This window comes from Colias eurytheme, chromosome 17, assembly GCF_061535395.1.
Source record: "Colias eurytheme isolate Ceu_HAF_F1 chromosome 17, ilColEury1 Martin Lab GWU primary, whole genome shotgun sequence".
Taxonomy (NCBI): domain Eukaryota; kingdom Metazoa; phylum Arthropoda; class Insecta; order Lepidoptera; family Pieridae; genus Colias; species Colias eurytheme.
This window is the reverse complement of record NC_142996.1, coordinates 3,743,105-3,770,752: the sequence shown is the minus strand read 5'-3', so window position 1 is coordinate 3,770,752 and position 27,648 is coordinate 3,743,105. Positions and strand designations below refer to the sequence as shown.

The 27,648-nt window shown below is 34.6% G+C and overlaps 1 protein-coding gene across 1 annotated transcript; it reads right to left on the bottom strand.

The window, feature by feature from the left end:
* On the bottom strand, nt 1–27,053 carry LOC149901134 (mitogen-activated protein kinase kinase kinase 7-like). Its single transcript, XM_090111492.1, has 10 exons — nt 26,811–27,053; nt 26,439–26,738; nt 25,849–26,028; nt 24,737–24,872; nt 24,039–24,139; nt 22,243–23,043; nt 21,626–21,719; nt 3,902–4,074; nt 2,095–2,205; nt 1–1,763 (listed from the first exon to the last, which is right to left on the bottom strand). Exons 1-10 carry the CDS (start codon nt 26,892–26,894, stop codon nt 1,668–1,670), a joined length of 2,076 nt encoding a protein of 691 aa, XP_089967618.1. The 5' UTR covers nt 26,895–27,053; the 3' UTR covers nt 1–1,667.
* Between the last annotated feature and the right edge of the window lie 595 nt (nt 27,054–27,648).

Genomic DNA, 27,648 nt, shown 5'->3' with positions numbered 1-27,648 from the left:
TTTCAGTATATAATTTATTAAACTTAACATTTACATAATACTTAATACTACTAATACTAACTTAATAAAATCGATTACATACACACAAATACAAAACGAATTTAGTTTTTACAAATATTCCATTTACCAAAATAGATTGAATTTCCACAGGTGTCAAAATTGCAAAAAGCACTAAAACGTGCTTTTTTGAATATTATTTATTTACGATTTGTAAAACAAAACAAACTCAGATAACATCTCCGCTATCCGGACATAACAATATTGTTATAGTTATCTATTTGTGCTCAATTCCCGAGAGAAAAATTCTATTTTACTAAAAGCAGTCGCAATTTATGGCTTTGCGCCGATGTTTACAAAGTATATATAATTTTTGTTTTAATACAATGATTTATTTATCTTGAACCCAAAATATTACCTATGCTTGCTAAGCAAAACATTTGTTTTCCATTGACTGCTTACAAACCAAAAATTATCATATTAAATACCAAAAACATAAAAAAAACCCTGGATAAAATCTAAAATGGCAATGACATTGAGAATGATAGAAAAATCTCCAACTCTGTTAAAATGTATGTTTTACACTGAATACTAAAATTATTATCTTTTATAAGTAATGAATAGTGATATTTTGGAGTTAACAAGAAGAATTTTCTATCGTCCTGAATGTGAAATTATAAATTCATTAAGCATCTACATTTTGTTAAACACATACACAAAAAAACCTGTATTGAAACATAGGCGTAGCTAGTCAATATAACAAAAAAAATCATACATATCTAGAAGAATATTTTTCCATATATTTTTTTAACGTGATAACGTTTTTAAAATCGTTTTAGTCGGGTGACATGTTCAGAAACTTGTGTCACACCAAAACCTCACGAGCGCGATCGCAGGTATAACGAGAGAGAGACGGACCGATCTCCCGTCTCATCTCGAGCGCTGCCACCAATAAGACGTTATCACGTAAACATCTCGATCGTAAACCTACTTTACAAACAACCAATTTTTTTATAAAAAAAAACATCAATTTAAAAAAATCTGTAATTTATCTATAACTACTACATAATTGGCCTTAATATAAAATAAATAATAAAACTAGCTACGCCAACAAATGTACAATATAACGAAGGCTCATTTGGCGACTTGAGATCAATGTTACAACGGAGTACTCACAGATGTCTCGCAAGTCTTATCGCGTCGCAAACTCACACTAAACTCGATTTATATTTCAATTTTTTTAGTAGGGGTAATAGTCACTTCATTTTGAACGACACTTATAAAAAATGACAGTTATAAAATTTTACTACCAATCTGTATGTTACATTAATTTAAAAAAATAAATTATAAAATAGATGTTTTAAAGCAATCTTCACCTAGTTTTGACTAGTAAGTATACAAAAAAAATGATAAATGTGACCTACATAATTCATCATATTTTTAGTAACAAATTCTATACAATTGAACAATTTTAAATAACCTATAATCAACTGATCATTTGTACAATATATATTTTCTAAGCCCCTTTTACGAAATAACCATTTTTATAGTTTATTATCAAAGTGTCTTACATGTTTAGATGTTCTAAAACACCCTTTCATGACACTTCCAACATGTTAAGTGTCAAAGTGTCTCTATTATAAGTGTAAGTGCAAGTGTAAGTGTAAGTGTCACTCGTGCGGCGCGTCTTCAGCGAGCAGCCAACTTTCGTTTTCAGCGCGGGCCACTTGCTTCTTTAACGTGCAGTATAGTTTTATTAGTGAGTCCTGGAAGAAAATACAAATAATTATTTAATGGAGTTTAATAGATAGAAATTTTGACAAAAAGAAGTATGAAAATATTGATTTAGCAGTCAGCCGTTGAATTTAATAAACATGATTAAACTTATAATTTACTTTCTTAAAATTTGAGTATACCTGTCTCTTACAGTCTAAAGATATTTATCATAAAACTATTCAAATTTTGGGTAACAATGTTGAGTTTTATTTATTAAATTATTTGTTGTTATAGAGTAATAAATAAAATAGTTTTAATTTCGTATTTATTCTCAGAATTGTTGTAAAAACGAGTAAAATATAAGGAACATGAATAAATTACCTTCTCATTCTCCAGTTGTATAATCTCTCTCTTTTGCCGTAACTCATCGTCGTCCATATTCTCTTCTAACTCTGATTTGTGCTTACTGAGGTATGCTAATTCTGTTTGTATCTGAAATTAAACAGTTTAATATTTAAACTTTGTGAAAGAGTTAAAAATTATATTGTTCTAAGGTTGTTGTTTAGTCAAAAGATCTTTGAACTTTGATTTCATTGTTTCACAACAGTAATAAAATTGGGAAAACCTATGATTTGGTAATCACTTTTCACACGGACCATTCGACTTTATTGTCTAGGTATAATGACATCGGTCTATTCTCACGGAAAACCATGAAAAATCAAAATAGTAGGTTTTCAACGACCAAGTTTTGTACCAAATTTTGTATAAGATCAATTTATATTAATAAAAATCTTGTTTGGTTCATTTAAGCGAAACTACACAATCTTTGGATAAGAGGCCTATCTGAAATATTTTTCTCACCGGATGAGTGCTGAGTCATTTCCCATTACTCAAATTTACACTAAAACATTTATTACAACCAGACTTCTTAAGCTCCTTTGAAATCATAGAAATTATTTTTAACCAGACTTCTTATAAACGCGCCTTTGAATAGAATACATAAAAAAATATTTACAAACGTTTCGGAAATTAGTTTGGAAGGGAAAATATGATAGAGAATAAATAGCTGATGCCGAATTCAAAGCCAATAATTTAATGTCTTCTGGGGCAATATTATGACCTCTTATTTCCAGACAGATTACGTCGTGAATTGAACTGACTGGCAAATTCATATTATGATCGCAATAACCAGCAATGGTTAATTATGCATATGAATTTGCCAGTCAGTTCAATTCACGGCGTAAACTGACTGGGAATAAGAGGTCATAATACGGTCCCAGATCTGTGTATAGAGTGACGTAAGCTACTTTTTACCGCAGTGAAAAGTCTCATTCCCATGGGATACCTTTGACTTCGTAGATGAATAACAGCGAGACATCTATACGCTGATACGATATAAAACGCTGAAGAGTTTGTAAGTTTGGTTGAACTCGCTAATCTGAAGAACTATTCGGGATTCGGGTCGGATTTGAACAATTATTTCAGTGTTAGATATACTGAAAGAAAGAAAGAAAAAAAGCTTTATTGCCAACAAAAACTTAGACTACCTTAACTTAAAAAAGTACATAGATATTAGGCAATTGGAACAGACTCAGCCATGCTGTGGGCTGGCACCCGATCAGCGTTGATTTTCAGTCTGCCCGCTATATTATCCATTTATCATTTATCGAGGACGGCTATACATTTGCTTTATATACAACTAGCGGTCCGCCCCGGCTTCGCCCGTGGTACCTACATGTTAAAACTATCCTATCTCTCAAGTTGGATCGAACTGCACATGGTGTGCGAATTTTATTATAATCGGTTAAGTGGTTTAGGAGTTCATTGAGGACAAACATTGTGACACGAGATTTATGTACATTAAGATTTATTTAATAGGAGCGGAGCAATGCGGGGTAGAATCCGGCACATATATAGGTCGCGTCATGTAAAAAGAACGCTGACGGTTAAGCTGCGCATTGGCGATTTATTGGTCTATTTGGTGTTATGAGGTGGTATAAGAATAACAAATATATAGTTGCGAAGCCACGACTCGAGAGCCTACTTCAAAAATAAAATAAGCAGCAAATATCTTTCGTGCTAAACTCGATACATGCCAAAACACACGCCATCACTTTCATCCAGCGTTCTTTTTACATGATTCGCGTTATACTAGAAGAGTTCAAGAGTAATCTCCAAGATATCTCACCTTAAGGTACTCCTGCGCGAGCTGCTTGTGCTCCTCGAAGATCCGCTTGGACTCGTCGTTGGCGAGGTCCGGCGAGATGGGCCGCAGGTGCGGGTCCAGCATCATGTGCATCGAGTCCAGGTCCGGGTCCGGCGAGTGCGGCGCGGCGCCCGAGCCCGAGCTGCTGCTCTCACCTAACATACAAGACAAAAACAATATAAGTAATAATTAATTTATAAAGAATAGAAAAAATTCGATCACGAGGCGGGACTCGAACCCGCATCCTTTCACGCCAATCATCACTACATAGAATAAAACAAAGTCGCTTTCTCTGTCCCTATGTCCCTTTGTATGCTTAAATCTTTAAAACTACGAAACGGATTTTGATTCGGTTTTTTTTTAATAGATAGAGTGATTCAAGAGGAAGGTTTTAGTATATAATTTATTAGGTTTTAGACAAAGCGGGCGAAGCCGCGGGCGGTAAGCTAGTACAATATAATCGATAAAATAAATTGAAAAGACTTCTTTTTAAATGGAAACTTCTTCACATCATGAAGGCCTTCACAATGGACAGCGTTGACCCAACAAAATGCTCGTCGATATTTGCCGTCATTACGACGATTTAGAGAAAACACCTACAATGATGGCCAATCATAGACATTCGTTGTGAAGAGGGCCTATAAAGTAGAATGCTTGGGAAGAATTCTTCAATCTAAGAAACTTTAATACATATAATAAAATGTTTTTAAAATGACAATGTCAAGTAGAACGGTTGGGAGAGTTAATTTACAGAGGATATGTTGCGATACATTATAGGAACGGATTTATTTATGATCAAGATGGTTAATACAATAATTGGGCGACATGGAAGATTCTATTCTGAAGCGTGGAAGGAAAAGGTTTTGTTACTGACATGTCAGCGTTTCCGTTGTCTACACATATTTTTTATAAATAAAGAATTGATGAGAAATGGCATATCATTTTTCCCCCCTCCCCTCATGTTTTTGTTTTGATTGTTATATATCATTATATGTACTTATTATAATTGTATACTAGGACCTTAATGTGTAGAGTATACACATAACACATACACACTTTATAAAATTCATAAATATAGAGGAAAAGTGCTCTGTATAGCTGAGTTAGCAATCTTGTTTTATTAACACTAGCGTTTTATTTTTCATCGAATTAGATTATTCTTAGGTATGTATATTATGTACACTAAAAGACTTATAAATTGATTAATATAAAATTGTTTTTGTAATTCTTCATTATGGGTCACAGTTGCCTGTTATATTTTCTAATGATGTTTTATTCTATACTTATAAGTTTTACTCCATTTAAATTTTCATACTAGATTTATAGTACCGTACATACATAGTTAGTATTCTTTTAAGATAAATAACCGGATTCATACATCTCAATTATTATGATTTGGACTTTGCCTAGAAACACAAGGAAATATTTGATTCAAAACGATGTCTTCGTGACTATATGTTAATTTATCATTATAAAACAAATCACTATTCCTAGAAACATATTATTCAATTTAGATTTATTAAACGATTTGTATTTAATGAAACTGTAGATTAATTTGCAACGGTTATTCACAGATAATATATATTTTTTAATTTTATGTTTATACTGGTTATTACGTTATTTAATTATTCGTGATGTTAAGCATGATAATAATTTATGTACTATGATTCAATATTATTTATATTTATCACGACAATTACGCCAACATTTATCGTCGCATCACTTTATTATTACATATATCACATGAATACGCTCATTACGTGTAGCCAAGATTTTAACCGTAACATACGTACAACAATAGCACGGCCAATTATAATAATAGCAATTCAATGTCGTAATAAACAGTTGGGCAACGAAAATAAGAAGTGTTTATACTACTTGCTTCGAAAGAATCAAACGCAGTACCACGGCAGGGTTAAATACGTCAAGAGTTAAATTTACTCCGGGTGCTGATGTCAGACGTTTCACCTAGATTTCGTCGACCACGATGCGATCACCCCACCCGCACATAGATGGCGGTAGTGAATAAAACAAAGCGGCCAATAATAATACCAGCGGAAGGTGTCAACCTAAACACGAGCGTAACGCACAATCGGTAATAACCGAATCCATAAAATTCACAACCCGTAAATAAAATTCGAAAAAGGAGAACTCACAAAAGGACCGCACAAAATCGGCAGCCGCTGCCGAAATGTATTATGCACGAATATTCGCGATACACTGACGTAAAACGTGGCCTACGGTGTATCGGGATCGCTTCCGCGTATAGCGCACGGAAGCGGACGCAGACGCGGGCGAGCCGAGCGACACTCACTGTAAAATATCCAACTACAGCTGACTGTGTCCCTGACGGTGACGACGTCGGCGCAGCGCCGGCGCGGCGGCGCGGGCAGCGGGGGCATCGCGCACGTCTTGTCGCCGAGACAGTGCGCCCAGCACTGCCCGCGCCACCGCGCCACCGCTCGAAATATCGCCGCACGCCACACGCGCCGCTACGCCGGAAAAACTGTACAGCGCTTTCAGCGAGCTTGTGTGATAAAGCTTCGGAAGCTACGCGAGGGTTGGTGCTGTACATAGTGCAGAAAAATAAATACCAAAATCTATGCATAGAAATAATTTATCTGTTTTTAACCCAAAATATATATTATGACGTGTAAAGAATACGAAAAAAAAAATAGAAATAAAGAATTACTGTAGCAAGCACCCTCGATCGCACAAAAACTATTCCTTTCCGTAGATAAGGGTACAAAGAAATAAGTAATCGCTGGAGTCAATTAATTTTAAGAGATATAATATGTGTAAATACTGGGATACCTACAAGGGTTACGTTAAAGTTGCATAATAATTTTATCGTCCTTATACTCTCCACGAAGCTTGCCAAAGACCGTTTCATTTGTCCATAACGTCTCAAGGAAATAAATAGAATCTGAATACATATTTCTGTAGACAATAATTTGTGTGCCAATTTATATCTGTAATTGGGAGGCGCTTAAATAGCTAGATGTCCAAGAAACGTAGCAAAGCGAGAAATCAAGCGCCGAATACGCTAAAATGGCAGCACTGAATCGGCGGGAGAGCCGGGAGCGATGCAACAACAAACCGCCGCTATTCGCGGTGCGGTGACTCAGCCGCGTCAGGCCGAGCTAAATGCGGACGCCGTGCGCTGCCGCCCTTCGTGAGGTTTTCTGCCATCTTTGCTGGCAGGGCGTACGCGCACCGCTCTGCACTCGGTCGACGACCCGCACCCACGCTCGCCTTTGCATCCCGACATACTACTTCTATAGTCGCTGCTTGTGCGCCATTACCGATACATTACATACACGATGACTTAGAAAAATAACCGAAATCTATTACGTTGTATCGACGTTATATCGCATCAGCTAATAATATCGCGATAGTACTACTCGCGTGCCCATTGAGTAACGGAATACAGTTGAGCGATTGCAGCATCGCAGTCGGCCCTAATTCATAGAATGATTATTGCACTACACGGTAGCCAAGGTGCAGTGCGCAAAACCCACGTATTTTAGACATAAACAAATGCTTTTCTGCCTAATGACATGTGATGAAGTCATAACATACTGACAAGAACATGATGCGTCGTTAGGGGTGAGGTACACAGGTAACAAAACAAATTATTTACAAATTGCATGTACTTGCAAATATGCAAAAATATTTCGAAATTAACAGTCATATTCTTTTAGAATAACTAAGTTATAATATCACAATTATTATAGTATTATTATAAACATAAAAAGCAAAGTCATATGGATTTTTTGCCTGAATAATATAAACAACTGTAGATTGCAATATCATTCGATGATTGAATGAAGATTGTTTGAAATTTATGTAATGTTATATTAATCATACGTAATACGAATTCATGGAAGCCGTTTAAAAAGTAATCATGTAAGCTAATTTTGCACGCGCAAACTGTATACTGATGGGATTCTTTGTAATCCCGATAGACGTAATTGCAATAATCCGAGTATCGTTGTTGATATATCAAGTATATTCGAGTATTAAAGATAATTGTGACAAAGGTGCGATAATTAACGCGCTCACACGCCGCTGACAGGCATCTGGCATAGTGGGGAAGCTGTTGACTGATCGTCTCCGGGCACTCGTTAGATCATGACTAATACACGACACATTTTACGACTGCGGACTTCGATGAACCATAAAACTTTAACTAGCAACAGTTAACGCGGGTGTATTTTAGTTTCGCAGACTGTGTACAGGATATGGTACCGATAAAATTTTCATTGAAAAGAGGCTATTAAGGAGCACCATTTTTGTAAAAGAATAAGATAGAGTATCAATAAATAGTGTCACACTTGATCAAAACAGACTCGCAGACATGGTTTGGGCGGTTAGATACTGTACACCGAAAAATGACAATGGGTGAAATTGGTTTTGGCAACGGAAACGTTGTCTAAACAATCGAGCTGCACTAAACAGCTATAAATTAAATATTACTTTGGTGAATACCTACATGTATTGCTTTAGCTCTATCTGTAATATTTGTCGTTTAAAGGGTTTCACCTCCAAATCTTACCTGCACAATTGGCATCAATATCACAACAGTAGTATTGACTTGACTTGGAACAAACATGACGTCAAAACATCACGTGCCTTATAAATTGAATACATAAAATGATATAGACTTGCTATATGCCTATTTACTTAAACAATTTCTAGTCGAGAAGTTTTCCGCTATGGAAACAGATGTCCCAGTGTTTTATTTTGGTGACCTCGTAAATTCATGAGTCACTGGATCTCTTTGATCGGTGGCATTAATATGTTTTCGATTCGACGTCAAGAGTCGGGACGGCTCACAGACTCTTCTAATTGCGTCAGTCTGGTGACATTATAAGCAGACTTTTTATTGGCTGATAGTTTTTTCAATCGTTGACGGTTTTACGCATTTTCTAGATAAAATCCCCAACTAAAGAGATTGAAATGGTGCGCGGCTTAATTAAGATGTACAACTAGCACACGGATAAAAGAAAACCAGAATACATGTATTTTATAATGACAACTGTAATTAGCTAGGGAAGATTGAAAAGCTGACACCTACTTTAAAGTCGTGTGCCAGAAAGTCACTGAATGTACAAACTTTTAATCTTAGATTAACGTTGAGCAGATGACAGGGAGTTACGTAGAACATACAACTTTAAAAAAAATCTGATTCACCCAAGACACTTTCATTCGATCCGGAAATATCTGCAGTACGAAATTAGGTGTCCTTGTGCGCTGTTTTTAAACAAATATATAAAGGACAATAATACTCACATTTTAAATTAGTGATGAGACAATCCAAATAATTTATTGGCGTGTATACGTTCATATTTTTCTTTAACGTTTCATATGGCAGGAACTTTATTAAAAATATACGACTGGGGTTAATTTTGTTTCTGTGAATCAAGTGGCCAGAAAACAAGTGACACATAAATTTAAAAAAAGTAGTTTAATATGAGACGAAATTTGTGGTGATATATTGATGCTCTTTAAATATGGGTAGAAACTTAGCACAGTTGATGGCCACAGAAATGCGTGGACTGTGAAATATACGTCTTAAAAGCAAACGAATGTGCGCTGTCAGTGAAATACTACTTGGGTATTTAGCGCCTATTGTAAGGAGGGCAGTTTACAATTTCGTGCCAACTTCTACGGCAAAATAAGATCTAGGGCAATCCTCGTTAACGCTCTGTGTACGTGATCGGATCCAGATCACATCAAAGAACAACATCGAGACACAAATCAGTAGCAATTAATTGATATATTGGGTGACTAAACAGTTTTATCTATAGAGGATATTCAAAACGATTTCCACTTCGAAGGACTTTTTTTCAAGTTCTTGGCTATGAATATCTATTTCCCAGAAATCTTTGTAGAATAGGGAAAAGCGAATAATATTTATGAAGACCATTTTCCTTGAACGTGTGTTATAGTTTCACGGTTGAGCACAGAATACGACAGGTCAAGGATTAAAGAAACCTACAAACTTTGGAGGTGAATTACAAGAAAAAGCATATATCGAGAACATATTGTTACTTAATTATTACCGTTGCATGTTATGTAGTATTATATCATTGGCATTATTATTGATTCTTACGCAGTAGGTACTTCAATTATAACTAAATCGAACAATGTTGTACTTAAATATTGCTTATCTATTTCACCTATAATATCAATAAGATTTGATGATCAAACATACGAAACAAAATATATTACAATACGCAGTTCAAATTTTTGCCAGCAGGCCATTGAACATGAAATATGAATGATGCAACGGGATCTGAATCAGCCTCTCACACAGTTAATATTTCACGCTATAACAGTCTAGTGGAGAGTTAAAAAGTGTAGTATAATGGCAGCAACAGGAAGCAATACAAAAGCGATTGGCAAAGGCATCGTTGTGAAATAGCGCGGGCTGAGTCACGCGTGTATTTCGGAGGTGCGCTCCCAAATACGTTACGGCACTCAAACTGATTTTAACAATGTTGGAAAAAAATGTTTCTGTCTAATTTTAATATGCTGCGTCACAATGAAAACGCATTTACTTGAATTTTTGCAGCAAGACTTAACATGGCCTGTACCTATTCTTATTGTATTGGTGAAATAATAATAATAATTCACGAATTCCACCACCTTATACCAAGCTAAATTAAACAAGTCATGTGATTCCTTTATCTTCTTCTTTTGCAATTTTTCAGTCTAGCAACTAAGACACTTTTAGTTTTTCACACTGAAATAGTTCCTCTGTGATATATTGATTTGATATCAAATCTGATCATTCTCAATGGAGAGCAAAATTGATTAAAGTTGAACGAACGTTACGATATATATTTAGTAATCGCGCTTTTATTTCAAAATATTTTACAGTTAATGAAATTAATTAGACGTTTGTAGTTAATAAATAAATTGAAATTTTATCTCAAGTTTAACGAAAAACTTCCTTTTTTTACCATTCAATTTTTAATTAGTATATTACGACAGAAAGCTCTAAGTATAAATAGATACAATCATACATACAGTTTAATAATAAAAACATGATATTTATATCAGCGTGGAAATATACCCCCTTAGTGTTCAGAGTTTTGTAAACACGTGAAGTAGTAAATGACCTGACCTTAAAACTATTTAGTTACTTATTGCTTATTTGTTTTGTAAAGCAGGTATTGTTAAGAAAATTTAAAGGGTGCGAAATAGTGAGATAAGAAATAAATAAGATACAAAACCTATTCAACATGAGCACGACAAACAAATTAGAAATTGTTATTACTGCGAAAAAATATAGCGGAAATAGGCAGTGTAAAAATTTAATATTTTAAATTTATTATCGGAAGTCTAGTAGTGGAAACGCATAAAAACTGCAAGACCATGGATTTTATGGGAGCGCTAGCAAGTTTGCGTAAGCAATGTGCGACCGCTCCTGGCTCGCTAGTGACGCAGGCACGAGCCCCGACCTACTTACGTTGTCAAAAAATCAGCGATATTCTTTTAGACGATTATATCGGGAGGGCTTCTGTTCTAAATAGAAATAAACTTGTCGTGTATTTTGATTATATCTACAGCGGTGGTTAGTCATAACGATCCAATGCCAACGGCCCGGTTGCGCACCACCATCGATGCTATAAAGGCAATTGTGTTCCAGGCTGAATCACCGCTAAGCGCCGTCTGCAAAATGTCTCACCGCTCCTCATTTGTTTCTTTCGACTTTCGCCAAAGTCTAAACAGTCGCGGAGTCGGACGAGACGCTATTCCAAATAAAACGATAACTTATCGATGAGTTCTTTTAAATGGAACATCAAAACAAACGTCGTAACTCATGTGTAATCACCGAGGGCCGCTTAGCTCTATAAACAGTCGCGTAAACAGAATATTTTTGACTTCAAAGACCTCACTGGAAGAGCACAGCTGGTCCAGCAGGTCGAGCATAAATCTCGAGAGAGCGACGTCGAAACAAAAACGCTTAGGAAATAGTGTAACGTGCTCATTGAAGGTACATCCTAATTGTTCATTTTAATGCTCGCTCACAAAATAATTAGAAATGATTCATCGTCTCAACGAAAACTTCTATCGACGCCGGGTGGCTGTTTGTCGAAAGATTTGGCATTGCCTTTGGACAGCCAATGATCCCAGTGTTTGATAGTTTATAAATTTACTACAAGTGCGCGACGCTTGGCTGCTTTTTATTTTGGTTGGTAAAAGATGAAGTTGGAAGAAGTACCTTGTGAAATGTATTAATTATTATACGTATGATTCGAATATTTTGAGTGTTAGGTTATCGGAAATATAATTTTGTTCTTACAATGATGTTTCGATTGATTGATTAATTTATATATTACCTATCATTTTCTTCAAGTAACTTATGATAATTTGAACTCGTTTTTCGATTATTGGATTAATATTCAATAATAACATAATTTGATAGAAAAATAAATGATAATTTAATAGCGTAAGATGCAATTCAATCAGATTTAGATTATTTGGTGAAATTTACATTTTCTCCATTACATAACTAATACACCATGGAACACAAACAAACCGTACAGTTCGTTTGTTAGTAATTTACAATGTAAGTATATGTATTACATATTATAATCCTATAAATAAGTGTGATGTTTGATTCAAGTTATAAATATTACCCTTGCACTATTGCACAATACATAACAACGAAAAAAACGCATCTTTCCACACTCATGATACTCACTCATGAAAACGTCAACAAACACTTGCAATTTATTGCTATTCGGCTGCACTGTTATCGAAACTTGAACCGAGCAATCCGTTTGCGGCATCTCACTGGTCTATAGCACACATGGGAACATTAGTTTCGCATTAGTTCGGTACGAGCACGCGTGTAGAGCGCTAAACCCTCAGATCGACTACGAATGCATCTGGTTGCACCGATGCGCCGGCTGGCCGCGGCGGCGCGAGACTGTGCGACGTCGAGCCCGCGCCATGCCTCCCCAATAAACCTAAATTAGATTAATTGTAGCGAGCTGATTCATGCGTGCACGCGCGATGCGTCTCTGTTGACATCGGACAAATGTGTCGGATCAATTTAACAATCGGGGATTACGCGTCACGTTCCGTGCCCGCTGTTAATGTAGTTATAAACAACTAGAAAGCTAAGAGCTTATAAAAATCGCGCGTGAGTGTACCTACGTGTTTTGCTACGTTTAATTTGGCTGTGATTACTAGAGCTTGATTAAAATAAGAATCGATGCTATGAAAATAGTAACTGATAAACACATAAATAGCCGTGTGACATTTAGTTGATGTGAAAATAAATATTACTAGGCACTAGTATTTTTTTATATTCTTGATTCATAACTTCCTATATTTATTTAGAGCAAAATTTATTTTTGATGTTATACATAAGTTTAATAAATGAAATGTTTATTTAAAATATCGAATAGAGAATACTCAATTTTTTAGGTTCGTCGTATACATTAAAATTGTATGAAATGGTTAAGATTTGTTAGTTGTTAGCAATCTAACCAGATTAATATTATCAATGCAAAAGTTACTCTGTCGCGTTCACCTGAATAAATTTATAAATACTTAGATGGAACTTTGAACATCAGCTACTTTTCAACTTATACAAGGGAAATAACTTATTTAGTACGAACACATATCAGTTAAAATAACTAAACGATTGTGCCATTGTATTTATATGCATAGAAAGATGCTTATCAGATAATTGTAGTAGCGCTTAGTCATAAAACGTAACTGCCTCATGTAATCACTTAGTGGAATTCGCAGAAAACGAATCGATTCTCAAAGGCCGAAAGTATATAAAAATCAACACATTTGTTTATATCAGCGCGTGAGAAGCAAGGGGCCTGCCGCCCATGGGAGTGTTACGACTTATTTACATTACGATACTGTTATTACACTTGCGTTGAATAACATGGTCACAATTCATTATACAGTACCTACAATATTGGTCTATAATTAAATGTACATAGTAGATAGGACAAAATGCGATATAGACTAAGAAACGATTGCCGCTTAATTTTTTTTTATATTACTAGTAATGTGGTAAGTGGTAACTATTAAGTAATATGTTGGTGAAACTCTAACTTTGTAATCAAGAACATTTATTTAAGAGTTTGTGACCATTATTTAACAAAAGTACGATAACTATAATATCACATCATTGTCAATGCCCATTACAAACAGACAAAATCTTAAAACCATGATTCATAAACAAACAGGTCTTTGTGGAGCCATCATTTTCCCCGGAAGCACAATATAAACAGGAACAGTCTAGCCATTTGCGCGGACGCCGCGCCGGTCAATATTGACGCGACAGGAAACGCGTGCTTTCAACGCCTAGATAATGGAATTTGAGAGCACCAAGAGTCAAAGAGTCGTAGTGAACAAAGAAATGAAATCGAGAAGAATATCTTGACCGTGTGTTAGTTTGAATGGAGGAGCAACATGAGCTTGAACAAAGAAAAAGTGAAGAATATCTTGAATGTGTTAAATGGTTGAATGGAAGAATCTAAATGGATTTGAACACTAGTAGTGGACAAAGTAAATCTTGAAATGTAAATATGTAACTGATAAGAGTTGTCTATCAACGGCTCTATTAAGATAAGCATTTTTCGAGAATAATTTACCTTACCTACCTAGTAATTTTTTCTCACAATAGTTTCACAGTTTTTTTTTTATTCTAAATGATTATCAAAAATAACTTTTCTTTTTACAATGTTGGTGTTAATTTTTAATTCGTTACTAAAATATTAATAATATAATAATTTATTTGCAAAATGGGCAGTTTTATTGCAAAAACGTATTTAAAATAAGTATTTACTTAGCCATGAACCGTTATTGATAGAATTTAATTTATCTCCACAACAGTTTCCGTATACGCTCATTAAAATACATCCCCAGATGTATTGTGAATCATTATATAAATGTTGATTAATCGAGCCGAGACTTCCTGGAGGCAGACCCAAACAGACTAGCGGGAATAAAACAAGGAACTCGTAATAGCGAACAACCCCGTTCACGATCTAACAATACTTTAGATCGGTCGTTGGTCCCACATCGCGGTTCCTAGAAGGTAAGCGGACACAGTCTAAAATAGTTTGGCCTCTTCCGAGAAACGTGACTCACACGGGACCGTCCTGAAACGCATCTGCTCCGAGCACACACAATCCCCTAGTCGAATTTAATGCAACCGAAATACCCATCGCCTCCATTATAACGCGTTTAGACACGCACCACCTCAATCATGTGACTAAAAATCGTTATTCATTCATTTTTCTAATTTTATACCTGAGACCTTGAAGTGAAATAGGTCGCTCGCGTTAATTCAGGAAAATTAGATTTTTAGCACGCGTATAAAATGAGAATATCGTTGCTACCGCTAATCAAATGGGTCATCGGAAATTGGCAATAAACATTGCTGAAAAACACACCGGACTTTCTATCAACGCCGCAATTACATTAAGCTAAAGATGCTTTTTATTATTTACACCCACAGCAAACAACAGGCCACTTAAAAATATAAGTTTCTTAAAAAAATATATGAAGAAAAATTTAGTCATTTCCTTTTTATCTCTTTCATTGTTGTTTTAAATCCCAAACTTTTTTCAGTCAAATATATTTATCGTTAAACAATTTTCATTTTCCTGTTTTCCTTCCATAATTCCAGTAAAAACTTTCTCATCGATTCTTTAAATGTGTGCGTTTGCGTATAAACGAAATACTAATTTAAATGTCTTTAAAACTTCGTGTTAAATATAAAATACATCAAAATTGTCGCATAAAACATAGCACGAAAATCAAATATGCCGACTGTACTACGCTGAGCAACGCCCAAACTATTCGCAAACGCATCTTGTCAAATGGCAAAGTTGTTTGTTGCCATGGTTCCGAGAACCCCCGTCTCTCAGCTCTTATCTTTAAATGATTAAACGGTTAGACCAGCGCCCAGAGCTTCTGCGAAACGGTTAGCTGAGTTTTGTTTTATCGTTTCTTTCGTTTACTTAATAAATTTCAGAACGATTACCCGTGGATACTTAGTTTATACGATCGTTTTAATGTGATTCTGATAGCGAGTATATATTTTAGCGTAATTCAAAAGAATGAGCAACATTCAATATTAATTACATTTATAAACTATGATACTCTTCCTATAAGTTCAATACAAGGACTATATAATGATTCAACTATTAGAATTAACCGTGATGTTCTTACAATGATATAACAGGAATTACGATGGAAGATTACCACAACATCCTATTAAAATTCGAGTGTTTTGGATTTATGTCCACTGACATTGTTAACTTCGAGTTACGACATAGCTTAGGACTCTTACATAAATAATGTACCACTTATTATATCTATATCTCCATGATTCGTAATAACATTAAAATCACTCTAATAAATCAGACAATATGGAAAACTTAGTACAGTACAGTAGGTTGTAATAATTGTATGACCTAATATATTAAGTATGGATATTAAAATAGTGATCTAAATCTGCATCGTATGAAAATTCATGAATTTAATTCAGGATTATAAATGGCAACGTATAAAGCGTGTACCGTCAACAAACTGTGATAATTATTAAAATATAATCATGTTATATTTAAAAGGAAGCAATAGAATGAATACATATTTTCGTCATCATAATTAAATTTTACAGTCGAGAAGCTTAGATGTGGTCTTGTTGAGAAATATTTGAAATTGCGTCTGTCACAGAGTCCACATTACATATTTTTTTTAGTAAGAGACTAAGAATTTATGTCATATTATCACTTTTTAGTTTGTGAAAGCACTACTGAATCCAATAATAATGAATATTTTTAAGCCAGACACACCATAATAAGAATATAAATATCATTATAAATAAGAAAATATAATTATAAATAAAATGTTAGTTATTTGTATATCTTTATTAGATAAAGGTCATCTATAGCCGAATGTACGTTTTTAAACCGTATTTCAAGTTTTACATAACTAAGTTCACACGACTCCCTATATTTAGAGATAGTATAAATCAATACACACGGTACCAAGGTATGGCCAACTAAAACTGCGTATAATATACGTATTATGTATTTAATAGGTACTTTTGAAGTGCTTTTCGTGCTGATATGTTTAACAGCTGAAGACGGCCAGAGCAATGATAGTTATGACACACGTACCACAATGTTGCGGGTTGCCATACCTATTATTTTATTATATGGCAATGTTGAAATATTTACGTATACATATATATATGGATACAGACGGCATTCAGTAAAACATTTATAGCATTTCGATATGTGAAATCAATGTTTTAATATGTATAAAAATCGAAAAATCTGTTGAATAAATTAATAACAGGACATAAAAAATTAAACTAATAATATCATTTAGACACACTTGTATCAATTGAATGTTGAAGACAAAAAATTGTTCGTAAGTTTGAACTGAATTGGACTTGGATAGCTATTGAGGGAAAACCGCAGGAGAACACCAAAAACTCTGAAGTCTGAACCAATTACAAAAAACCCATTATTATCAAGTTTTCATGACAATTTTGTTTCCTACTCAACCGACATCCTCAAACCAACCAAAACTTATCGAAATCCCAAGAACCACATCCTAAACGAACTACTACACGTCTGCCAGAAAAGATACATACATATAGCAAATGAAAAAGGACAGATAAACAACATTACATATGAATCAGCGCACGCGCATGTCCTGGCAAGGATTCCGCTATTTCTATAACATTGCTCATCCGAGCGATGCGTTGCGAACTATTTGGCAGTTGAATCATCGTACGTTTCATGGTATTTCTTTTCTTTATGGTGTTTTGTACGCTTTTTGTTGAATGGTTAGGATAAAGAGATGAGTAATTAAGGATGTATGGACAGTTTTTGTTGCCCATTTCAAAGTGACGTAGTTGTACTAGTTCAGAGAGCGTACTACAGTATTCAGGAATATATGGACGATAAAAACCCATGGAGGGTTGTCGCGTAAAAACCACTGGACAGTTCTTTGGCATATTATGATATATTATGTAGTTAGAAATAAGTTACATATTATGTAATATTGACATGATTTTAAAAGAGCAACTATGGAGTTTCTTGCCGGTTCTTCTCCATAGATACTGCTTTCCGAATCGGTGGTAAATGTTAAAAATACTTATGTAATGACGATTCGAAAGTGCTACTAAATAGTAGTCTAATTGAATAAATGAATGTTTGAGTTTGAGTTTGAGTAAAAACATGTCTTCGATTGACTCTTGTTTTTTACTTGTAATCAGCACACAAGAAAACCATGAACACAAATGATGTGATGATTAGTAAAAACGTGTGATTGAAATAAAAATAAAAATAATACAAAATAAAGAGCACTGCAAAAAATACTTCCTGCTGCTTAATAATTTTTTCAATGGTTTATATAAGCGGTAAACAAAAATGACCGTCGAATTATATAATCCGTAAAACTTAATACACAATAGTGATGCGATACATGATGTTGTACTGATTCAAAAGTCGATTTGTCATTGTTTTATCTGAACAGACGTTTATATATATATATATATATATATATATATATATATATATATATATATATTTTAATATTTTAATTCACGTTTTATTTAAATCTACGACGCCGAGGTTCAGAGACTTGTTAGTAAAATTCAAGCACTTTAATATTACAAAATGTATTTAACGGAAAAAGTTGTTATTATAATTACACCCTGTAAAAGAAAACAAACCGTGAAAGAAAAACGATGATTAGCTGTAATGCAAATTAGACAAAGGATAATCCGATAATAAATGCCCACCCGCAGTTTTGCTCATATGCACTTCGCGATATTACCGTCCTCCATTTCAAGCGAATTTCCATGCTTCTTTTCACTACTTTCAAGATTTATATTCGCAACGAAACTGCTATTTGGCAAGGTACCATCCATACATCAAATTCAACCAAATTCTTTCGTTTAAATGTAAAACATATATGACACAAACAGACAGAGATGTGAGTTAAACGTAAACGCGTACGAAAATTCTATAAATAATAATAACCGGGTAATTCATACATAAACCTAAGAGACAATATTATAACTATAGTAGAGCCATTTTAATAGGCAACATTTGACAGTTCAACAAAATTCAAGAACGTAACCTAGTAACGACGACATAGAATAACATGATATTTCGTTTTGTTAGAACTGCACATTTGCTTGACTTTTTTCAATTACGACTACATATTTATAATAACAATGACCGATACAAGTAATTTTAAGATTTCATTTTACTGATAAACCATTTTAAACATAATAAACAATTTCTGAATTGAAGAACTGACGTCACTACAATTTTGTGTCAATAAACCTTTTTTCTTTTTAAATACCAGAGACGTTACTCTAAAAATCGAAATCTGACATCTAGAATCGAATGCATTGATTACTGGTGAATAAAAATTATCATAAATCAATAAATTCGATTGACAAATGTTTCAAATCCGTATCGATTAATTCACTTTAATCGATGTTTTTAAGCAGGTTACCTCCCTTCGAAGATAAAATTGATAGACGTCAAATGTTGCCTATTAAATTGGCTCGACAATAATCTATTCATATAATAAATCTGTAGAAGGGTCAATTCTGTACATTGAAAATATTGAAAAAATAAATAGCGGGGGGTGTTAGTTGTTACTGGATCGATACCAAACCCAAATATGTGATTAATTTTTTTTTATAAGATGTCATTGTCAGAGTTACTCTATATGGAGAAATAAACCATCCACGCGAAGACCGACATCCGCGCGGACGGAGTCGCGGATGAAGCGGCGGAAGCTAGTCACTACATAGTATAAAACAAAGTCGATTTCCCTGTCCCTATGTCCCTATGTCCCTTTGTACGCTTAAATCTTTGAAACTACGCAACGGATTTTGATGCGGTTTTTTTTAATAGATAGAGTGATTCAAGAGGAAGGTTTATATGTATAATAACATCCATTAAATAGTGGAGAAGTACTGTTATTTTTGAGGTTTATAATGTGATGTCGTAAAAAATTACATTTTTTCCGCTTACATTGCAAACGCAGGCTGAACCCTACGAGTTTTATCAAAATAATGTTCTAAGTATTATACACATTGAAAAGGTCTACAGAAAAGTCCGCGATGGTCTATCTCTTATGGATAACCCACAATAACTTTTTTTGTCATTTACTTTTTACGACAAATAATGGCTAATTTTCGATGCGATTTTAACCAATACAGCATTAATCCTTAACCAATTAAATACCTTGAATACATTGTTCATTTAATATAGATCTATATGGCCCTTTACACCGTATGATTTAAGTGAATATTTTCGAAGATATTACAGATTTAAAAATTGCGGGACTTAGCGTTTGCGGCGGTACCGGCCGGCCGCCCGGCTATCTATTTTATACCCGTGCGAAGCCGGAGCGGGCCGCTATGTTTTTATAAACAACGTTCACAGTTTTTCTGTAGTGTATTTAGTATCAGCATTGCACCCGTGCGAAGCCGGGGCGGGTCGCTAGTATAAGAATAAATGTGAATTTTATAAGAATGATTTTTCAATTCATCACCTGCAACTGATATGAAATATAGGATAATTTATTCAAGAGATTTAAATTTCTGTAGATATGTTGAATAATGGCATTCAGGTGTTACTTTCTTTGATGCATGAAATGCACTTATAGTTGTCATAGTAAGACCTTCTGATTGTGGAAATCTTTGGAAACTACTTCATCTAACGTGTGATTATTCAATATCATATGTTTTTGAAGGGTAATTTTCAGAGAATTTTGACGATCGGATCAGTACTACTAAAAGCACTATTCAAGAAATACAAATGTTAACTACTCATCATAATGGCACCAGGAAAAGCCATAGACGCTAGCTGAAGACACAATTACCATCATTCACTATTAAAGCTTCAAATTATCTTAGAACATTCTAATTATAAAACTTACTAAAACACAGACACAGTGAAGCAATCAAAACTCCCGATAAACAAAGGGAACAAAGAAATTATAGTAAATTCAGTCCCATCCCTAGCTAGCATGTGGTTGTGGATCTATATGGCCCTTTACACCGTATGATTTAAGTGAATATTTTCGAAGATATTACAGATTTAAAAATTGCGGGACTTAGCGTTTGCGGCGGTACCGGCCGGCCGCCCGGCTATCTATTTTATACCCGTGCGAAGCCGGAGCGGGCCGCTATGTTTTTATAAACAACGTTCACAGTTTTTCTGTAGTGTATTTAGTATCAGCATTGCACCCGTGCGAAGCCGGGGCGGGTCGCTAGTTGTTAATAATTCTTATAACAACAGTTCATCTAGATTTGTATAAAATATGGCTGGATTCACAATTTCTGGATACATTCTGTTCAGCTTATTTATCCGTCAAAACGAAAATAATGTATGAAAATATACATCAAAAAGCTTTGAATATCAGGATAATTATTAACAGCAAGTGGTGAAACCGGAACCATAAATTTGTTCTGCTCATAGTCTATGATCGCAGAGGCATACATAGAAAAAAAAAGCAGAAGTGAAACTTCTTTGGAAAGATTCAAAGATATCAAAATCGTCGCCTTACTCTATGACGTGACGGTATTGCCATGAAGCGACCTTGAAATTTTACTCTCAATGCGCCTAATGAAGTTTAACTTCAATAATAATATAAAAAGCAACTCACCAATAGGCACGAACTTATCAAAGCCGCCAGTATTTCGAACCTCCACGTAACCGTCGATGTCTTGTAGCGGCAGATCCCGTAGCTCCCACGCGTTCTGAAATTTTGTTCCATTCAAATATTATATTTTTTGATATTGAATGATCTTTTCAGACTCGAACTTTTATTCTAAGTACTAGTTTTTTAGCGCTTTTGTATCATCAAATACATAAGTCTAATTATACATAGAAATTATTTAGAATTTGTCAGAGAGCAGTTTCAACTGCGCGCTGACAAAAAATATTGGTATTAAATAATTACTCTTAATTTCACCTGTTATATTAACAGATATTAATTATATTTCTAGTGTTGGATGAAATAAATTCACTATAAATATAGAAATAAGGGTTAATAAAGCCGATAAGCTGAACTGGTATTGTAAAAGATTTGTTAAGTGATTTTTTTTATGTTTTACAATATTCTCTGCATGTTTTATTGAGGTAAGGTAAGTGTTAAAATCAGTGCTTTTTAAACATCTACATACCATACTTAATGGTAAGGTTTTAAGTTTTAACCTTCTTTTATTAGTATTAAAAAAAATAAAAGGATTAAAAATAAGGATATGTTTTGTTCGATCTTACCGGATCCACTTCAATTTGCAGCGGAGTTTGATACTGCGAATCCACTGGCCTCATATTTCCATTGTACTCCCGTATTGGCGTCATCGGGCTGTTTGTCGCGCTCAATCTATCACAGTAATTCTGATTATAGTCCTCTTTCCTCGAAGAATTATTACTTAAAGCCGAGGGAGTCCGAGCCGGTGATAGTTTCTCATTCTCCCTATTCCAATATTGTTCTATATCTATATGCCGAGGATTCATATTGCCAACATTGTAATTCACTAACGGAGACGGCCCCCGAGGGGAAGACGATTCACTGAAAATGTTAGGGCTTCTGAAGACTCTTAATGTATCTTGCGGTGTGCTTCCTTCACTTGGCATGTATGTCCTGTCTGAGAGGACAGGCGAATTTAATTTGTTCACTGCTACTGGTGATCTACCAGGCTCTTGTTCAGGTTTTTTCACTTGCGGAATCTTTAACAGAGTTCTTTCGTCCTCTCGAGACGCAGCCGGTTTAGCTTGCGGTTCCGACATAAGATGTTGGAGCCTATTCACTTGGCTTTCGACGAAACTGTTCGCTCTGGGCGACAGTGGTTTCCCTGTATTCCTATATATCGAATTGGACGATGTTTCGTTTGAATAGTGTATGGGTTTGTGTGCTTGTGTTAAACTTTCTGTTTCCGTTTCGAAGCTATCCCGTGTGTCGTACATCATGTAACCGTCTTCGGAGCATTCCTCGTCGTCTTCTTCGAGGTCATCAAAGTTGATGGGCGTGTCAGCGCCAGGGAAGAATTCACACAGTGCTTTCATTATCTCCACTACCTACAATTTTAATAAGATTATTAATAAGAATTATATAAGTTAAGACTGATTCTGTGGGAGCCTGTGTATTACGTAACGCATTTTTTTAAGTCATTGTAACGTTATACGAGACCCCTGATGGTTTAGATTGTCACTGCTGTTACTTCAAATTTGTTGTTACAAGTTACATTTTCAAATTTGTGACTTCTACAGTTAAACCATGCGTTTGTACTCTGGGCACACCCCGGACACTCCATACAAAATTATCGTTTTGACAGTCACACTGCAGAGACTGCAAATGTGTGTGTTAACGCTTTATGGTTGGCACATTTGTGACTAGCGTAAAAAAAATTCGCGTTTTTCTGATGAAATACATCCGTAAACAGCACAATATCTAACCATTTTCTACGAAAAACGATAATCACAAATCCAAAATAATAAAATTACTTTAAGTCAATTTGATTAATGTTGTCAATCTTCGTTGCGTATTGTCCCTGTAGAAAAATATGGACCATTTTTAGACTGATCGTGCGGGGGTGAGGTAAGTTTAATTTTGGCGGGAGGCGGAGAGTGTCTGTTCTGTAGCGTTTAGCTACTATGTATTATGTATTCTGTGCTCTGGGTTTCAAACAGTATGATATATACATGTATGTATGTATATGGAATATATTTTTTTTCATATAATATGTGGATATTGAATATCTTTCTTTGTTATTATATTATCTCATCATAATCTATATATATAAAACTCAAAGGTGACTGATATAGTGATCTATCAACGCACAGCCCAAACCACTGGACGTATCGGGCTGAAATTTGGCATGCAGGTAGATGTCATAACGTAGGCGTCCCCTAAGAAAGGATTTTAGAAAATTCATCCCCTAAAGGGGTAAAATAGGGGATGAAAACTTATACCATGAAAATTTATCTTTTCCACGCAAGCGAAGCTGCGGGCAACAGCTAGTATAATATAAAATGAAATAATTTAAGTATGAAAATAGTAAAAATTTACTTACTTTAGCCATACTGGGTCTATCTGCTGGTACTTTATGCCAACATTGGGTCATCAGTTGTTCTATGGGCTCTGGACAACCTTCTATTAAATTTGGCCTTTGACCTGTAAAATAACTCTAATTGAGTATGCTTATAAGCTTGAATATTTTAAATTCTAGAAGTCTTTGATTAATAAACTAAACGTCATGGAAAGCATTCATAGTTTTTTTTCCTAACATTTTTGTTAAAGCAACAATGCACAAGCACAATCACAAGGAACCTAAGAACCTCTTATGGAGAAGAAAAAGTCGTAAAAGTGCCATAGGGCAGAACAACGTCTGCCATGGCAGCTAGTTTCTAATCGAGATGTGGTTCAGTATGTTGTCTTAACTTGTTCATTTAAGTTTTTTTATTTATTCATAAAAAAAAAACATTTCCAACATGTGCTAAATAAACTTAAAATTTTACAAGTAAATTAATTGTTATCCTTATTATTCTTACATTTACTTTCCTACCGGGTTGCCTGACAGAAATTGCTGTGTAGCAATAAGGCCACCTATTGTGCAAAATATTTGTAAATTGTTAGATTTTACTAGATTTACTTACATTGTTTTGTACAATAAAATAAAAGTATTATAAATAAATAAATAAAATAATCAGTTCTTCTGGAATTACAAAACATATTTAATACCTAATTTAATAGTAAATATAAAAATTAAACCTGTATGCACAGCCCACATTATCCTAAACGCTGATCCACCTTCCTCAAATGGTTTTCTCCGAGACAAAACCTCCCACAAAATAATACCCCAAGAGAATACATCACATTTCTCTGTATAAGATGATCCTTCAAACACCTGGAATAAGAAAATAGAATTTGATTACTGATTTACTGACTTATACAACACTAGCTGTGCCTCCTGTTGGTCTTAGCCTGATGATATATAGCCTATATTCTATAGCCTCTATAAATGAGCTATCTAACACCGAAAGAATTTTTCAAATCGGGCCAGTTCCTGAGATTAGCGCGTTCAAACAAACAAACACAAAAATTAGTTCTGCAATTTCATTTCTATGTCAGCAAAAATAATTCAAGGAATGATTTAGTTTATAATAATATATGGGCATGTCTCCGCAACTCGATGGTAAGCGCGTACTTTACGTGTGAGGGTGAGGGGAGGGGGGGGGGGAACCAGCTTAAACTGAAACTGCCCCAGTTCCTCCATGAAGCTAATCAGCTTTGTTTATAGTTCGATTTGTATCTGACCCTTAACATTCCGTTAATATCTAAAATTGTTTTCTGCGTATCAGATCATTCAATGTTTCGAGCCATTAAGTTTGAATCATACTGTATCTACACTACTGTATCACAACTTCATATTAGGAATTATTTTGAAACAAATAGATATTAAGTTATACAAATTAAAAAAAGAAATGAACTTGCTTTGATTATAAAAACAAATCTTAGAACTATGTGATCTTTACTACATCATCTTATGATTTGGAACAAGACATTCTGGATATGTATTTAAAACAAAAAATAATAGTTTTGTGTAACAGTTGTTTTAGTAGATATTTTTATGCAAATTATTGTGGTTAACAGCCTGGTTTTGAAGAGATCATTGACCCTACTCATTGCATAAAAGAGCATAGTTTCTATATCCATAACTATAAAAAATTACTTGAAAAATAATATGAACACTATTTCTCAACAGACAACTTGTTTTTATTTAACTTTACGTGAGTATGTATTGTTACTGTGACAGATTTATTTCAATCATTCAAACACTTTCGCAGAAACTTTACTTTGTAACTTCATAATTTCAATCTCACCTCAGGGGCCATCCATGCCGCACTGCCTTTATTATTCGTCATATAAGTAGCCTTATCAGCTGCTGTACCAAAATCACAAATTTTCAGCTTCTGACCACCCGCTACTAAGAGTAAATTTGGTGGTTTTAGGTCTCTGTGAATTAAGGGTTTCGGTTTCATTGCATGTAAGTATGCCACTCCCTGAAAATTAAAAGGTTTCATTATATTAAAAATATAAAATGTAAATAGAAATCTAGTGTAATTAACCCGTTGACCACCGAGCGCCCCGATCGGGGCGCGACACAATAGATTATCTATTGTGTCTGTGATTCCGGGGACTGATGGATTAATGGTAGTTACCAATGATTGTATGTTGTTAACAATTATTAGAAATTTTACAATTTATAATTTTTATAGATTATAGACATTTAGACTGATTCAAGACAATGCCAATGTAATATTGACTATATCATTCTTTGAATGATTTTATATAAGCAGATGCATAAGTAAATTGAAAATAAGGAATAACAAAGGACTTTTTGGAGCTGCTGTTCAACAAATATGTTTTCAAGTAATAAGTAGAATTATTATCAACAACATAAGGACGTTACCTCTGCACACTGTCTAGCCCAACTCATTGCATGCGCTGCAGTATATTTAGGTTTTGGACGGACGTGAAGAACATTGTATAGAGAGCCTCCCTCTGCATACTCCATCACGAGACACACATGAGCACCCTTAGTACAGGCTCCATATAATCTCACAATGTTTGGGTGCGACACACGGGACAGTTGTCGAACTTCAATCGCAAACTCCCGTTTCTCTGCCTCGGAGTTTATGTGCTTTACAGCAACAAATGTGTTCCGCCATAAACCCTTCCATACCACACCGAACGCACCTTTGCCTACAACCTATTCACACACACATTAACATGTTCATAAATACGTTTAATACATAATATTACCCAAACGAAAAATAAATACCTGCAATTCCTGTATTTCATTGTAATCAATTTCCTCAACAAATGTCTGTTGAGCGACAGACGAGTCTTGCACATTTGAAGCCATGGGTTAACTTATTATCACATTATCAATAGAATTAACTTCTTGAGGTATTAATTTATATATAAATATAGTTCTATTATTTCTAAGAAGTGTTATAAATACTTGATTAAATCAATTTTCTCGTTATTGTTTGGCAAAGAATAGCAACTGCGACAAGGCCGCCATCTTTGAAACTGAAGAACAAATGTCAAATATATTTTTTACCTATGTATTTTGCAACTTCGGATCCGAGGCATATTGTTCATCAAGAAACTAGCGGTCCGCCCCGGCTTCGCCCTTGGTACATGTTTATGTTTTCTTTCCTTAAGAACCATCTTCGTACTTCAAGGAATATTATAAAAAAAGAATTATCGAAATCGGTCCACCCGTTCACGCGTGATGCCGTGACCAAGGAAAATATCATTTATAAAATTATATAAAAATACTTTTTAAGTTTTTAATAACTTGTTAGCTTGTTATTATTATAATCAATTCAAGGAGATAAACATTTATTTTTATTAATTTTTGTGATTGGCTTGATGGATAGGAAATATTGTAATACTGTGTCATAGCATAGGTATAGAAACTAAAAGCAACTGTTTTAATTTTAAATGTGTATTTTTAAATGTTTATTAAGTACTAGCGGTCCGCCCCGGCTTCGCCCGTGGTACATATGAAAAATAGATGTTGGCCGATTCTCAGACTTACCCGATATGCACAGAAAATTTCATGAGAATCGGTCCACCCGTTTCGGAGGAGTATGCAGACTAACATTGTG

What these genes read in the sequence shown, in the direction of transcription:
- LOC149901134 (XM_090111492.1), bottom strand. Translation starts at nt 26,894, where the DNA reads ATGGCTTCAAATGTGCAAGACTCGTCTGTCGCTCAACAGACATTTGTT. An exon ending in TGCAAATTGAAGTGGATCCG is followed by an intron (nt 21,720 to 22,242) that starts GTAAGATCGAAC and finishes ACAAAATTTCAG; the next exon opens with AACGCGTGGGAGCTACGGGA. An exon ending in TACAACTGGAGAATGAGAAG is followed by an intron (nt 1,764 to 2,094) that starts GTAATTTATTCA and finishes ATTTTCTTCCAG; the next exon opens with GACTCACTAATAAAACTATA.